The sequence below is a fragment of the Stegostoma tigrinum genome, chromosome 31 (genome assembly GCF_030684315.1).
Source record: "Stegostoma tigrinum isolate sSteTig4 chromosome 31, sSteTig4.hap1, whole genome shotgun sequence".
In the NCBI taxonomy this organism is placed as follows: Eukaryota; Metazoa; Chordata; class Chondrichthyes; order Orectolobiformes; family Stegostomatidae; genus Stegostoma; species Stegostoma tigrinum.
The window spans coordinates 16,096,583-16,113,983 of record NC_081384.1 but is presented as its reverse complement, the minus strand read 5'-3'; the positions used below and the strand labels follow the sequence as shown (position 1 = coordinate 16,113,983).

The 17,401-nt window shown below is 43.5% G+C and overlaps 2 protein-coding genes across 10 annotated transcripts in view; one reads left to right on the top strand and one right to left on the bottom strand.

Moving 5' to 3' along the window:
- Positions 1-9,059, bottom strand: part of nbr1a (NBR1 autophagy cargo receptor a) — a 67,143-nt gene extending 58,084 nt beyond the window's left edge. For all 6 annotated transcript variants that reach the window (XM_048560482.2, XM_048560483.2, XM_048560484.2 and 3 more), the window contains exon 1: positions 8,821-9,059. In XM_048560482.2, coding sequence (XP_048416439.1) covers positions 8,821-8,922 — 102 coding nt within the window. In that variant the 5' untranslated portion in view covers positions 8,923-9,059. The remainder of the gene's footprint in view (positions 1-8,820) is intronic.
- A 58-nt stretch (positions 9,060-9,117) lies between these two features.
- The window catches only part of LOC125466343 (breast cancer type 1 susceptibility protein homolog), an 80,296-nt gene continuing 72,012 nt past the window's right edge, over positions 9,118-17,401 (top strand). Inside the window, exons 1-2 of one of the 4 annotated variants that reach the window (XM_048560725.2) lie at positions 9,118-9,253; positions 16,173-16,278. In XM_048560725.2, the coding sequence (XP_048416682.2) occupies positions 16,199-16,278 (80 nt within the window). In that variant the 5' untranslated portion in view covers positions 9,118-9,253; positions 16,173-16,198. Of the gene's footprint in view, positions 9,254-9,275; positions 9,455-16,172; positions 16,279-17,401 lie in introns of those variants that run through there. The other 3 variants (XM_059638683.1, XM_048560726.2, XM_059638684.1) reach the window with 3 other exon arrangements.

Here is a 17,401-nt window from a genome sequence, read left to right as displayed (position 1 = left end):
GATTAGTTTATTTAGGCATCGTGTTTGGCAAAACATCACAGGCTAAAGGACCTGTTCCTGAACTATACTGTTCTATGTTCTAAGGCAGGATGTTCTCACATTGGAGATGATCCAAAAGAGATTTACAAGAATAATCCTGGGAATGAAGGGCTTGTCACAAGAGGAGCAATTGAGGACCACTAATGTCCTTCGGGGAAAGATATCTTCCACCCTCACCTGGCCTGGTCTACATGTGACTCCATATCCACAGGAATGTGGTCGACTCTCAACTGCCCTCTGAAATGGCCAAGCAAGGCAGTTAGTGCATCAATCACTACAAAGTGTCAAAAAAAAAATGCAAAACATGATGGACCACCTGGCATTGACTTACATCGCAGAAAGGACCGTGCAAAACCCTCAGACCCCTTGTAGACTCATCCAGCACAGAAACAGATTGCTCGATCTAACCAGTCCATGCCAATCACAATCCCAAACTAAACTAGTTAGACCTGCCTAACCTGGCCCATATTCCTACAAACATCTCTTATTCATATACTTATCCAAATGTCTTTTAAACATAGTAAAAATACCCAATCCACAACTTCCTCGGCAAAGTTCATTCCAAACATGCATAAAAACAAATCATAAAAACAAACCTTGACCTGTCCGTCTTCCCTGGACGGAGGCTTGGGGACCGCTTTGCAGAACACCTCCGCTCAGTTCGCAAAAAACAACTGCACCTCCCAGTCGCAAACCATTTCCACTCCCCCTCCCATTCTCTTGATGACATGTCCATCATGGGCCTCCTGCACTGCCACAATGATGCCACCAGAAGGTTGCAGGAACAGCAACTCATATTCCGCCTGGGAACCCTGCAGCCATATGGTATCAATGTGGACTTCACCAGTTTCAAAATGTCCCCTTCCCCTACTGCATCCCTCAACCAGCCCAGTTCGTCCCCTCCCCCCACTGCACCACACAACCAGCCCAGCTCTTCCCCCCCACCCACTGCATCCCAAAACCAGTCCAACCTGTCTCTGCCTCCCTAACCGGTTCTTCCTCTCACCCATCCCTTCCTCCCACCCCAAGCCACACCCCCAGCTACCTACTAACCTCATCCCACCTCCTTGACCTGTCCGTCTTCCCTGGACTGACCTATCCCCTTCCTACCTCCCCACCTACACCCTCTCCACCTATCTTCTTTACTCTCCATCTTCGGTCCGCCTCCCCCTCTCTCCCTATTTATTCCAGTTCCTTCCCCCCATCCCCCTCTCTGATGAAGGGTCTAGGCCCGAAACATCAGCTTTTGTGCTCCCGAGATGCTGCTTGGCCTGCTGTGTTCATCCAGCCTCACATTTTATTATCTTGGAATCTCCAGCATCTGCAGTTCCCATTATCTCTAAAAACAAATCACTTGTTTTTAAAGAAATATTTCTTCTCACACCTTAAAAATATGCACCCAAGTCTTGAAATTTCCTACCCTCGAGAAAAGATACCCGCCATTCACATTATCTATACCCCTCCTGATTTTATAAACCTCTATGTGCACACCCCCCGCTTTAATCTCCCACAATCCAGTGAAAAAATGTCCCAGCCTATCCAGCCGCTCCTTAAAACTCAAATGCTCCATTCCCAGCAAGGTCCTGGTAAATGTCTTCTGAACCCTCTCCAGCTTAATAATATCCTTCCTTTGACAATAAGACCAGAACTGGTCACAGTACTCCAGAAGAGGCCTCACCAACGCCTTGTACAACCTCAACAAAATGTCCCAACCCCGATTCTGAAAAGTCTCAGCAATGAAGACAAGCGTACCAAATACCTATCCATGTGTGAAACAAACTTCAAAGAATTATGCAACTGAACTGCTGGGGGGGGGGGGGGGAATGCTAGTACCAAAGTTGAGCAATAGCCTGACATAGTCACATTCGTATTACAGACAGTGTCCCACCATCTCTGGATAAATGCTGTCCTAACAGCAGAACAGACCCAGCAGAGGTGGAAGCTTGGTTGGTATACAGTCTGCATGGAGTTGGCCTGCGAGTCCTCAACACAGAGTCTGGACTCCAAGAAGTCTCACGACTTCAGGTTAAACACAGACAAGGAAACCTCCCGCTGATTACCACATACCATCCTCCCTTGGCCAATGAATCAGTACTCCAGCACAGGGAGGAAACCACTGGCTGCAGGTACATCTGTCTTAAACAGTACTGGTAAGAGTGACTACCACACAATCCTCCTGAAGATGAGGCTCTGCCTTCACATTATCCTTCATCGTATCGTGTGGTACTATCAATATGCTAAATGGGACAAACCGAACAGATCTAGTAACTTGAGGCTGGGCATCCGTGAAGCACTGTGAGCCTTCAACAGCAGCAAAATTGCACTCCAGCACAATCTGCAACCTCTTGGTATGTCATATCACTATTCAACCAATACCAAAACATCAGAGGATTAACCCTGGTTCAATGGATAGTGCAGGAGGGCATGCCAGGAACAGCACCAGGCAGACTGAGAAATGAGACATCAACCTGGTAAAGCTACCATACAGGATTACCTGCATGCCAAACAGCACAAGTAGCAAGGACAGACAGAGCTAAGCGAGCCCACAACAAAAAGATCGCTTCCAAGTTCTACAGTCCTGCTATATTCAGTTGTGAACGATGGTGGGCAAGTAAACAATCCACTAGCGAAGATGGTTCCCTCTTGTCAGTGATGGAAGAGCTCCATACAACAGTGCAAAAGATAAGGCTGAAGCACTCACAGCAATCTTCAGCCACAAGTGCCAAGTGGATGATCCACCTTGGCCTCATCCAGTCATCCCAAACATTACAGATGCCAGTCTTCTGCCATTTCAATTCACTCTTTGTTATCAAGAAAAGGCTGGGGGCCCTGATCACATTACAGCAATAGTACTGAAGACCTGTGTTCTAGAACGTGCAACTCCCTAACGAAGTTCTTTCAGTTGTTAAAACACTGGCTTCTACCTGACAATGTTGAAACTTGTCCAGTATGTCCTGTACACAAAACAGGGCAAATCCAACCTAGTCAACTACTGCCCCATCAATCTATTCTTCATCAGTAGAGTGAAGGACAGTGTCCTCAACACTGAAATCAAGCAGCACCTGCTCTGCAATAATCTGCTCACTGCCCATCTGGGTTCTGCCAGGGCCACTCATCTCCTGACCTCATTACAGCTGTGGTTCAAACATGGACAAGAACCTGAATTCCAGAGGTGAGGGTGATAGCCCTTGATATCAAGGCCACATTTGACCAAGTACAGCCTCAAGTAACTCTAGCAAAACTGGAATCAACAGGTATCAGAGGACAATCTCTCTGCTGGCTGAAGTCATACCTGGCACACAGGACAATGGTTGTGGTTGTGGAAGGTCAGTCATCTCATCTCCAGGCATCTCTGCAGGAGCTCCTCAGGGTACTGTCCTAGACCCAAACACCTTCAGCTGCTTCCCTCCATCATAAAAGATCAGAAATGGAAATATTCGCCAATGACTGCACATTCACGACTTCTTAGATACTAAAGTAGTCCGTGTTCAAATACAACAACATCTGGACAATATCTAGGCTTGGGCAGACAAGTGGCAAGTAACACCACACAACTGCCAGGAATTGGCCATCTCCAACAAGAGACAATCTAACCAAAGTGCCTTGATTCTCAGTTGTGCTACCATCACTGGATCCCCCACATTAACTTCCTGGGTGTTACTTTGACCAGAAACTCAGCAGAGCTCACCACACAAACACAGAGGCTACAACAGAAGGTCAGAGGCTGGGAATACTGCAACGGGTAACTCCTGACTCCCCAGTGCTCTGCCCATCATCTACAAGACACAAGTCAGGAGTGTAACAGAATACTCCCCACTTGCCTGAGTGGGTACAGCTTCAGCAATACTCAAGAAGTTTGACATCATCCAGGACATAGCAGTCCACTTGATTATCACCACATCCACAAATATCCATTCCTTCCACCATTGATGCTCTGGACAGCACTATGTATTATCTACAAGATGCAGAATAGAAATTCACCAAAGATCCTTAGATAGCACCTTCCAAACCCACAACCACTTGTATCTGGAATGGCAAGGGTAGCAAATACATGGGAACAATACAACCTACAAGTACCCCTCCAAGCCACTCACCATTCTGATTTGGAAATATATTGCTGTTCCTTCACTGCTGCAGAGTCAAAAAACCTTGAATTCCCTTCCTAATGGAATTGTGGGTTAACCTACACAGGTGGACTGCAGTGGTTTTAGAAGGCAGCTACACCACTTCTCAAGGATAAATAGGGATGGCCAATAAATGCTGGTCTTCCAGCAACACCCATATCTCATAAATGAATAAAAACAACTCTGGAGTTTAGAAGCTTGAAGGAGGATTGCATTTAAACTTACACAATACTGAGAGGCCTGGATAGATTGGATATTGAAACAATGTTTTCATTAGTTGGAGAGACAAAGATGGCCTCAGATTCATAGGGCAACAATTTAGGACTGAGATGAGGGGGAATTTCTCAGCCAGAGGCTGAGTAGACGGTGGCAGATTTTTGGAACTCTCTTCCACTGAATGGTGGAACAGGTTTGAAGGGCAGAATGGCCTCCTGCTGTTCCTGTCTCGTTGAATACTGGAATAGACCTGATGGGCTAAATGGCCTACCTCTTCTCACATCTTATTGTCTTTTGTTTGCTCCTCGTAGCAATTGGCTATTTCACTCCAGAAGCAGCACCAGTTAATAGTTTTACAAATATTCTAGCCCAGCGAACAAAATTCTACAGATCCAAGTAATCTTATATCATACAGCATTCAGATTACTATCTTAAGAATGCTTAATCATGCACAATGTTGGGAAATAAAATAAAAATTTTGACCAAATGAAAGCTGCAACTTTAGCACTGGCTGAACAGCAACTACGGCAGGAAGGAAAAAAAACTAGAAAAAAAGGAGCTCAAATCTAAACATGCCGAGTTAACTCCATACACAGCATAAGAGAGTTGAGGAATCTATTCCAAGTTTTAAATTTTTTTTGAGCTTTGAGAATCAGTTTGACTCATTGATCAAATTGAAGGACAAATGGGTTACTTTGCACATCCATACTTTATAAACAGGTTTCATTTACGAAGTACACTGCACATCCGCTTGTCCTACTAAACTGGATTGCCTCAGATTTTTACCGTATATTCAATCTGCCATGTACTTGCTCACTCATCAAGTCTGCCTCAAACTGCCTTGAAATAAGTTTGCATTTTCCTCACAACACACATTCCCACCTAGCTTTTTGTTCATCTGCAAACTTGGAAATACTTCATTTACCCCCATATCCAAATCAGTGTTTCATATTGTGAACCACTACAGCAACAAACACTGATTTTTGCTGTATACAGTACCAGGCACTGCCTGTCAATGCAGAAATAACTTGTTTATTCTTACTTTCAGTCTTTTGCCTGTTGTCCAACTCTGGATCCACACCAGCACATGACCATGTATTTCCATTTCGCTAACCAGCCTTGTGTGAGAGAATTTATCAAAAACATTCTGAAAATTCAAATATGCTACATTCACGGACTGCCCTTCAACGATTCTGCTTGTAACATTCTTCAAATATATCCTCACAAATCTACGTTATTTATGTCCAAACAAATTATTATCCAAGTGTCCATTTATCACATACTTCATAACAAATTTAAAGGTTAACAAGTCTGTATTTCCCAGTTTTCTCTTTCCCTTCCTTCTAAAACGCAGATAGCAGGGTAACATTGACCGTGTTTCAATTTGAAGGAACCATTCCAGAACCTATAGAATTTGGAACGTGACCAGCAGAGCACCCATATTTGCAATAATTATCTCTTTCAACATTCTGAAATGTGGAACTTTGGGACCCAGGAACTTAACCTTCAAAGCAATTCATTTCTCCAGTCTACTCACTAATACAAATCTTCTTCAATTCTTCATTCTTCTTTTCCCTTGAATTTCTAAGTCAGGGAGATTTATTGCTTTCCTTAGGTGAAGATAAATTATTACGTGGTATCTGACTTCTCTGCCATTTTTCTATTTCCCATTCATGACTCTCTCTGCAGTGGACCAAATTTGTCTTAGCTAATCATTTCCTTGAGATGTAGAAAATACGAGGAGGTCTCTTGGCCCTTGAGGCTGCTCTGCCATTCAATGTAATCATAAATGATTATTCAATGTTTTGACCTGAACCACCTTCTGTAGGAAAGAATTCCAGAGATTCACCTGTCTTTAAGTGTAGAAACCTCCCCACATCTCATTCCTAAATGGCCTACTTCATATCCCAAGACTGTGATACTTGGCCTTCAGGAACATCCTTCCTGGGCAGACCCTATTGAGTCATGTTAGAATTTTATAGGTTTCTAGGAGATACCCCTTCATTCTTCTATAGTCTGACCAATCCAGTCTCTCTTCATATGTCAGTCCTGCCATCCCAGCAGTCAGCTTGGTTAAACCATCACTGCACTCCCTACGGAGCCAAAACGTCCTTCCTTGAAAAAGGAGACTGAAACTGCACACAATAGTCTGGGTGCGATCTCACCAAGACGCTATACAATTGCAACAATACTTTCACTGTAACGTACTTTCACTTATTAGCTATACTTGGGTCACCCTTCCAGTATTATTTTACTGGATTTGGTGAGGGAATGCTTACATATAAAAAAAGATTAACACAAAGAAGACAGTCTTGTATAAAATTTCAGAATCCATTAACACAGGAAGTCATGACAGAAAAAGTACACTGCCAAGGTATTTGGGATATCATCACATGTTACGTGACTCAGTCAAACAGTTTCAACCTGATGTCTACAAATCAGAACCTTCTAAAGCTACAAGCATGATCTGATATCCTGTTTACAGGTTCAATTTAACACCACCCAGAAAAAAAATTAAACTGCATATCTGTTAAGCAGCATAAACATCAGGACATACTGAGATAAATATCATGAGTCAGGGTACATCACATTATAAATAAGTTCTGAATCTGAAATTGTTCTGCTTAGATCAATAGTAACGTCACATCACGGTTTGCCCAATTGAACTAGCTAAACAGAGTTCATGTGAACCCAAGGTGGCAGCAACACACTATAAAGTAAATATTTATATTTGTTATCACATTCTTCATATATAATACTACAGCTAACCAAACTGTTTATTTAAACCAGGAAACCTAGCTGCAAGGACAGAATCACTATTGCAAGGAGTCATTGCTGAACATTTTATTCAAAATACTAAAAAACAACATGGCATGGATAGAGGATTGGTTGACTAATAGAACTCAAAGAGTAGGGGTAAATGGGTGTTTTTCTGGTTGACAGTCAGTGGCTAGTGGTGTGTCTCAGGGATCAGCATTGGGACCACAATTGTTTACAAGTTACATCGATGATTTGGAGTTGAGGATTAAGTGTGGGGTGTCAATATTTGCAGATGACACTAAGATGAGTGGTACAACAAACTGTGCAGAAGACACTGAAAGTCTACAGAGGGATATAGATAGTCTAAGTGAGTGGGCAAAGGTCTGGCAGATGGAGTGCAATGTTGATAAGTGTGAGGTCATCCATTTTGGTAGCAATAATAGCAAAATGGACAATGTTGTAAATGGTAAAAAATTGCAGCATGCTGTCGTGCAGAGGGACCTGGGTGTCCTTGTGCATGAGTCGCTAGAAGTAGGATTGCAGGTGCAAAAGGCAAGTGGAATTTTGGGTGGAGTTTAAAAACAGGGAGGCTATGCTGCAGCCGTATAGGGTCCTGATGAGGCCACACCTAGAGTACCATGTGCAGTTTTAGTCTCCTTACTTGAGAAGATATATACTAGCACTGGAGGGGGGTGCAGAGGAGATTCACTTGGTTGATTCCAGAGTTGAGAGGCTGGCTTATGAGGGGAGACTGAGTAGACTGAAATTATACTCATGCGAATTCAGAAGAATGAGGGGTGATCCTATAGAAACACATAAGATTATGAAGGGAATAGATAAGGTGGAGGCAGGGAGATTGTTTCCACTAGCAATAGAAGGCATCACCTCAAAATAAAGGGAAGCAGATGTAGGACTGAGGTCAGGAGAACTTCTTCACCCAAAGGGTTGTGAATCTGTGAAATTCCCTGCCCAATGAAGCAGTTGAAGCTACCTCGCTGAATGTGTTTTAGGCAAGGCTAGATAAATTTTTGAACAGTAAGGAAATTACGAGTTATGGTGTGCTGGCAGGTAAGTGGAGCTGATCTTGATCTTATTGAATGGGGGGGCAGGCTCGAGGGGCCGAAAGGTCTACTCTGCTACTAGTTCTTACGTAACATAATAGTTTGAGCACATCATCCTATGTCTGCTACGGGAGGGGGCAAAGAGTGTATATGGGGTGGGGTGGGGTGGAGTGGGGAAGGAGTGTAGACTACGCAGATGGGGGTGAAACAGTGTAGACGGGGTGGGGGGGGGGGTTAAGCGGAGGAGTGTAGACGAAGGTTTGGGTGAAGATCGAAGATGCCGGGGGAGTGAAGATGCCAGGGGGTTGGGGGGGGGGGGGGAGATAGAAGTTGCGGGAGTGGGGGGGGTGGGGAGAAATGAAGATGCAAGAGCGGGGGGAGGGAAGTGACAATATCGGGGGAGAGCGGGGGTAGGGGAGAGAGAAGAATAGATGTTGGGTCGGGGACAGAGAACAGTAGATGCGAGGGCTGGGGAGAGACGACAAGTTGCGGTGGGGTGGGGGGGCGGCGCTGACAGGAGAAGAGAGGAGATGCAGACAGGGGGAATTGAAAAGTAGATGTGGGAGCGGGTGTAGAGTTGATTCAGGGCGGGGTTCACCCCCTCCCTACACATCACTAACCATAGCTTCCAGATCCGCCCACGTCGTCTTCTGCGAGTCACACACCAGGAAAGTTTGTGTATCGCCACCAAAGGTCACGTTCAGTTTGATTTGCTCCTCCATACCTCCACGGTGGGTGAGAAGCTGGCGTCCGCCCGATGACAATGATAGTGACAGTGACAGTAATTACTTTCCCCCCCCCTCGGCACCAGAGGCTTCTGTTTACATCAGAGCCCTGCAGTTACCCAGCATCCACTGCGGCCCAGGGTAAACACGGTCGCCCATTGGCAGCTAACCAGTCATCTGACAGGATGTGACGTCATGCATAACGCCTTTGGCCGGGGGATTACACACTATTCGTCAAAACAAATCAGAGACCGGATAAAATGTTGGATGTTGGACCGTCAGATGAAGGATCGTCTAAAACAATAAGTTGGCAGCTAGAATCTGGCGGGTATAAGTTAAAAGCTTGCAGCGTCGTCTTACGTCATTTTTTTAATACAAACGGTGCGCCTATGCGTGCACCGTCATTCCGGTGCGTGTCATGTCCTGTGACATGTGTGAGCGCGGGAGACCCAAAATATGGCGATGCTTCGAGCTGAGGGTAGTGCTTGAGATCACTGTCGCATGCTGCTTCAACTTTTCATTTCGTCCGGTATTTTATCTTTCTCTGATTAAAATGCGTGTGATTTTCTGTGTTTGTAGCAACGGACCCTAGCGGTATGTGTGTTTTTTTGGGAAGACTGGATTCTGGATGAATGGGGAGCGGGGAATGAATAGAACGTACCTTGCGATTCCACAGCGCCTTTGACATCTGCTGTTCCTTCCGAAACGTTTTAGAGTGATCGGTTTACAATGTGACTCCTGTTATAATGCAGAAAGCACAGGAGGTGCCTGAGCTCGGCAGATTCTCAACATAAGATAGTCACCATATCAGAGATAATGGGAACTGCAGATGCTGGAGAATTCCAAGATATTAAACTGTGAGGCTGGATGAACACAGCAGGCCAAGCAGCATCAAAAGCTGACGTTTCGGGCCTAGACCCTTCATCAGAGAGGGGGATGGGGAGAGGAAACTGGAATAAATAGGGAGAGAGGGGGAGGCGGACCGAAGATGGAGAGTAAAGAAGATAGGTGGAGAGAGTATAGGTGGGGAGGTAGGGAGGGGATAGGTCAGTCCAGGGAAGACGGACAGGTCAAGGAGTAGGGATGAGGTTAGTAGGTAGATGGGGGTGCGGCTTGGGGTGGGAGGAAGGGATGGGTGCGAGGAAGAACCGCTTAGGGAGGCAGAGACAGGTTGGACTGGTTTTGGGATGCATTGGTTGCGGGGGGAGGGGGAAGAGCTGGGCTGGTTGTGTGGTGCAGTGGGGGGAGGGGACGAACTGGGCTGGTTTTTAGGGATGCAGTAGGGGAAGGGGAGATTGTGAAACTGGTGAAGTCCACATTGATACCATATGGCTGCAGGGTTCCCAGGCAGAATATGAGTTGCTGTTCCTGCAACCTTCGGGTGGCATCATTGTGGCAGTGCAGGAGGCCCATGATGGACATGTCATCTAGAGAATGGGAGGGGGAGTGGAAATGGTTTGCGACTGGGAGGTGCAGTTGTTTGTTGCGAACTGAGCGGAGGTGTTCTGCAAAGCGGTCTCCAAGCCTCCGCTTGGTTTCCCCAATGTAGAGGAAGCCGCACCGGGTACAGTGGATGCAGTATACCACATTGGCAGATGTGCAGGTGAACCTCTGCTTAATGTGGAATGTCATCTTGGGGCCTGGGATAGGGGTGAGGGAGGAGGTGTGGGGGCAAGTGTAGCAAAGTGTGGAGCTGGATGAACACAGACCAAGTTGCAGCTTAGGAGCACAAAAGTTGACGTTTTGGGCCTAGACCCTTCATCAGAGGTTTTCTGATGAAGGGTCTCGGCCCGAAACGTCAGCTTTTGTGCTCCTAAGCTGCTGCTTGGTCTGCTGTGTTCATCCAGCTCCACACTTTGTTATTCCAAAGCTTAATTTATTTGTGCTGCTGTCTTTGTGATTGGACTTGAAATATGACGAGCCAAAAAAGTAGTAGTAATATGATAGCTGAATTTGTGTTTTGTCACTATTAATTAGTAATAGGAAGGACAGACACTGAGAATGAGTATGTTTCTTATTCCCTGGTTTTGAAGTCAAAGCAAGTGGAATTAAGTTTTTTTTATAACTATGGGTGCTATTTGTGAGAAGGTGGCAGTGTTAGAATGGAAAAAAAAACTTCAATCCATAGTCAATGAAATGCTTAAATCATATACACTTGGCACAATGGATTAATATATAGTTGTACTGTTAACAAGTTTGTGTGTTCCTGCATTTTACCACAGGACTGAGACCTTGAGAAATAAAAGTTGAATTGTGTAAAGCTGATTGCAAATCTGTGGAAGTAAGAGCAAAAACAAAACATTGTCGATGTTAATTTCAGATTTCCAACAATCCTGGAAAGACTCAGCAGGTCAGACAGCATTTGAAAAGGGAGAAACAGTTAAAGTTTCAAGTTAAGAACTTTTTGTTCGGATCAAGAGGTTACAATACTATAACAAAATTTTAAATAAACACAGGGAATAATAGTTGTTCAGGTTTCATTCCGATTCAGACTGGAGTAATCTTGAGATCCATCTCCTTGCTCTGCCCCTGAGAAAGTCTGCCATTGACACCCTATGAGGCAAAACCAAAATGCTCAGGATGATACTTCAGCTTATAATGAGCTGGGAGGGAGAAAGAAGGGGAATGTATGATCGTGTCTAAACGAACTAACAGGGATGATTATACAAGACAAAAAGTGATGGTGGTAGGGTAGCAAGATCAGAAGTCAAAAACAGTGGATGCGTGAGAGCTGAAATTGGCAGCATCAGGACCTGAAACAAAAATGGAAACGGTGATAATGACTGACCGTAAAATGTTAAAGCCAGTTTTAATTTTAAAAAGCTAATGATGAAATCTAAGATTTTTTTCATACATTCACATGATTGGGGCAGCACTAGTTCTTTATTGCCTTAAGGTGATGTGAGCTGCTTGCTTCAAACTTAGCCATTTGAAAGTATAGGAACACCCACAGTCCTGTCAGGAAGGATGTTCCAGGATTTTCACCTAGTAACAGCGAAGAAATCTCAAGTCAGAATGGTGTGTGGTGGGAACTTGCAAGTTGTGGTGTTTCATGGTGCACTGCTTCTTATGAGCACCACTCTGTTCTTTGCTCTCAGCATATGTGCTTGGGTCACAAATAGTTGTGACTATGCTAAATAATTCAATTCTGAGAAAGGGTCACTGGACCTGAAATGTTAACTCTGATTTTTCCTTCACAGATGCTGCCAGACCTGCTGAGCTTTTCTAGCAATTTCTAGATTTACATAGGATATCTGGGTGGCATGGATGAGTTGGACCAAAGGGTTTGTTTCTGTGCTGTACATCTCTGACTATTTCCACCCCCTGCTTTCTTTCCTTCAGGGTTTCAGAGATAATTCCAGTTCAAGAACACCTTCCTTGGATCTGATCATTCTCATCAAACTGGTCTTGTGCTGGGGAAAGCTAGAGTTTATTCATGAGCTGTTTAAGACAGATTTAAGGGCAGACCAAGAGCTGTGGGCATTTTTGTGGTTCCTGTTCATTGATTGTAGAATCCCTACAGTATGGAAACAGGCCATTCGGTCCAATGAGCCCACACCGCCCCTCTGAAGAACATCCCATCCAGACACATTCCCCTACCCCTACATTTCCCTTGTCGAACCCATCTAATCTAAACATCCCTGGACACTCTGGGCGATTTAGCATGCCCAATCCGCCTAGCCTGCACTTCTTTGGACTGTGGGAGGACACTGGAGCACCCAGAGGAAACCCACGCAGACACAGGGAGAATGTGCAGACTCTGCACAGTCACCTGAGGCTGGAATCAAACCCGGGTCCCTGGCACTGAGCCACTGCGCCATTCATGGAATATCATCTGATTGGCTTATGTTACTGCTGCAGTTCTTGGGTGAGGCTGATGGAGATAGCAAATTGTATTAGCCAATGATTAGTCCAGCAGTTGCAGATCCTGGCATGTCACGAGTGATGTGAACACCTCATGGTCCCTCAAGAGTAATAGCATGTGCTCAATTTTGTTCCTAAGGCAAGTGTGCTGCCATGAGGTCTTGAATTTATCTCTGTGACAAAAATAAATACTTGTTATAACCAGATTCTGCCCTGGCCAATTCCATCAGGAGGGCAATTCATTGACGGTTGCCTTCTTTGCCAGTCACCTGCTTTTTAAGAGATTTGTGTGTGGTAATGTAAACTGTGTAATTTGTGTATTTCAGTACCTTTTATGTTAGTTTGGCATATGGGGTTTTGAAATCTGTAGTTTAATGATGAGCTTTTAAGTGTTTCTGTAGCCAAGAGAGAGTTCTTGTGATCTAATTGAAGTTTATCACTGGGAGCAAAGTAAACAGTGTATGTTAAGCAGTTCAAATGTCTGTTTATTTGTTTGGTTTTTCTCCCCTCTTTTTTGATAGGGATGCTATCTGTAGCTTAAAGTTTTCGGGTTTCAGTTTGTCAGGTTTGCACAAGTCTAGCATGAAGCTAGATGTGTAAATCAGTTGCTCCTATAAAAAGGAGTTAACACTATTTAACAATTGTAATTGGTTTCAGTATAAAGAGTAATTTTCCAGGTTTCCAGACCAGAAGTGTTTGGTTAAAATCTTCAAGGAATTATGTGAAGCTGAAGAAGTCTAAGCTTAGTTGTGTGAAGAAACTGAGACCCAGGACAGGGAATTGATATCATAGCTAGGTCAAATCCTCAGTGGGAAAAAGAAAGCCATTGTCTCAGCTGTTTGAATATTGTAAAGAAATGTCATCAGGCTTTATGGGGTCACATTTTATCATGCGTTTCAAAATCTTTGTTATATGTAAATGGATGGTTTCTTCTATTTTATACTTTCTTTTGCCTAATACAGTTCTGCTTTATTGTTAAAAACATAAATCTGCAGCATTTGCCTGTTTTTGCTTTAACTGAAACAGCATTGCACTAAAACAAAAAGTCAAGCCAGACTTTAATCTAGAATTTGACTTGCCCAGCAAAATCATCCACTCAGATAATAACACCTATTCCTCGCAAATGCAGCACTGAATTTGAGGAGAATCATCATCTCTCTCTTTGAGACACAGGGCAAGACTGAGGCTGGAGTAGAATGCTACGTTGGCCTTGATTATTGTTCTTCAGCTTGTGGCCTATGCACTGCACTCTAAGTAAGAATGAGCCAAAGAATCCCAACAATTAAGGAGAGTCGGGGGGGCATTACAAAAGAGAAAGTGCTAGAAAAGCTAAAAGGTCTAAAAATTGATAAATCTCCTGGCCCCGATGGGCTACATCCTCGAGTTCTGAGGGAGGTGGCTGAGGAAATAGTGGAGGTGTTGGTTGTGATCTTTCAAAAGTCACTGGAGTCTGGGAAATTGCTGTTGTAACCCCCTTGCTTAAGAAAGGATCAAGACAAAAGATGAAAATTATAGGCCAATTAGCCTAACCACCTTTTTTGTTTTTCATTCAATTGCATTTAATTTAATCTGTGCCAACTCAAATTTCATCAGTCAACTAGCAATTGAAACTTGGTCACTTTCACTGAGAAGTTGACATAAGAAAGATATCCTCTTAGATAAAAACAGAAAGGCAGATGCTGTCAACCAGCAACAAAAGCAGAAGTTACTGCAAAAATTCAACAGGCCTGGCAGCATCTGTGAAGTAAAATCAGTTAATGTTTCAGATCTGGTGACCTATTCTGAGGAAGCATCACCGAACCCGAAAAATTAACTGATTTTTCTTCACAGACGCTGCCAGACCTGCTGAGCTTTTTCAGCAACTTCTGTTTTTATACCCTCCTACATAACCTAAAACATTCCTTACACAAAAGTGGTAGTGGAAAATACACAGTTAAAGAAGGTGCTTTTATTTTGTTCAGGTGGTATAGATAAGATGTCTTATCTGACAAACAGGGTAGAAACTGGATGATGCAGGCTATCAGGTATTTATACAACCCTCCTCTCCCATTTGTCATGCCAGTCCAGATAATGTAACTTCTCAGAACCTAGCTTCTTCTGGGTGGCTGTTTTTGTTACTAGACTCCTGTAGCTAGCAATGGCAATTTTTCTCTTTTTTTTTTCTAATGCACTGAGCTATTCACCTCGCATTTTAATACCACATCGAAATGCTTGATAACAAAACAAATCTTGAGTCATCCCACTGCCACTTTCAGAACAAACCCAGAATGAAACTTTAAAACCATGTCCCTTCCTCGTTGTGTATGTTGATGAAGTAACCCCCCACCTAAAAACTCCAAGCTTGTGCAGCATCTGCAAGATATATGCCAGAAGTGTGGTAAATGCTTCCCACTTGTTTGGATGGGTGCAGTTGTAGCATCATATCCACAAACATTTATTCTGTCTATCAATGATGCTCAGTAGCAGTAGTGTATGGGATCCACAAGATGCACTGTAGAAATTCACCAAGGCTGCTCAGCATCTTCCAAAGTTATGACCACGACCAACTGGAAGGAGCAGAGCAGCAGACACTTGGAAGCCCCATCATCTGACTTGGAAATGTATCACTGTTCCTGATGTGGACTGCAATGCTTTGAGAAAACGGCTCATTGTCACCAATGGCAACCAGAGGTGGACAGTAATACAGACCCCAGCCGGCAGCACCCATATCAATACATAAATTTTCAAAAAGTTAAAGCAGTACATCATTCCTTCATGTGAGAATCCAAGCTTTGAACCAAAATTAACTTTATTGTGAACCTCCCGCCACATCTCCTTCCACATTCTTCCATGGGATGCGAGCATCACTGACAAATTGCACCTCTAAGTTTTGTTACTGTGTAGCTGCTGGCCATCTCTATCCACATTAACCTGTGTGTTGATACCTTGGAGATACGTGCAGTGAAAAACCTTTCAAGGGGAACATTGCTGACAGTGCCAGCATTTCTTTGCCCATCCCTAATTGCTCTTGAATCAAATGGCTTACTTAACCTTTCAACCGCTGCAGCTCTGGAATCAAGTTAGGAAACAACCCAAATTAGAATAGCTAGTTTCCTTCCCTACAAAGGGCATTTCTGAATCAGTTGGGTTTTTATAAGGATGGATTTTTGTTTTTTGGTAATTATCACTGTGATAAGTTTTGAATTCATATTGGTTTTCTTTGGTAATTTCATTAAAATTTCACCTGATGCCACTGGATTTTGACTGCATAGTCTGCAGAGCATTGTCCTGACTCTCTGGATTACTTGCCCAGTGATGTCAGCAATATGCCACCGCATCAGATTGAAATGGAGAGTAAGACCAAAATCAAATGGTTCTCTAACTAAGTGCAAATTTATTTGCAGAGGGCATCAAATCAAACTAAAGAGAAATGTCTTTGTGCAAATCAGAGATTGAGCACGTACACGAGGTTCTCTCGTTAATGCTGAAAAATTTGGAGTGCCCAATATGGTGAGTCACACTTCTTGTCTATTTCTGAAGTTCCAGAATATATGAATTGAGGTGTAGTTTTTAAACTGATTCATTTTGAACGTTCGTATAGTATTTCCTATAGGCAATACATTTCTTCTTTATTGTAATATGATTTAAGAAAGACATCATTTTATAGGGTGGCACAGTGGCAAGTGCCCCGAGTGCTGAGGCAGGACACATGGGTTCACATCCACCTGTTCCAGAGATGTGTAAGAACATTTCTGAACGGGTTAATTTGAAAGTATCTGGAAGGCCTGGATCCAGAATTATTGTGTTAGGATCCACACCCCTGAGCTAGGGGTCCTGGGCTCAGGTTCCACCTGCGCCGGAGGTGCACAAATATTTAAAAACACATGGTGGTGGATGGTTAGCTCCTGTTTAGAATGTCCCTACTTCTGAACCAGGCCACTTGGGTTCAAGTCCCACCACATCTCTCCGGAAAGAGAGAAATTAGGAAAATGTCAATTTTATAATTGCAACTATTGCAATAGCACGTTTGGATCAGGAAGTTTCACATGGAATGAGAAATCATATCTAGAGATGCCACCGAGTGAGTATATAATTCAGTCAATTTGGAGGCACTGTTGAAGTAGAACTGGTAAATCTTTATTTCATTTTGATATTCAGTAGTCTAGTGATAGCTGACTGAGGGACAGTTATCTGACAATTACCTAAAGCCTGAATAGGATCTTGATAGGTGTTGATTACTGTTGAAGTTTAATTCCAGTGAGTCATCTCAACTCTGTTTAAAAGAGGACCTGTTGAAGGTGCACAGTCAGGAACAAGTGATCACATCCAGTGTGAGATGTTGCCTGAGTGAGTATACAATTAAGGGAATTTGGCAATGTGGGAATTCAGTGCAGAGGTGCGTTTCGCTTGCTTTCTTTGGGTCATAATTTGTAAGGCCTTTTTAAACAGAAATTGAAGCCCAGGATTAGGGTCCAGTACAAAAGTGAAATCAGAGGTCACAGCTACTAATTGGACTATCTTGTATTGGTTACCCTCCTATCGAATGTAAATGGGGAAAATATTTACAAGTTACAAACTAAAAAACCTGTAGGACATTTTAGAAATCAAATTTAAAAACAAAGCAAATGAAATA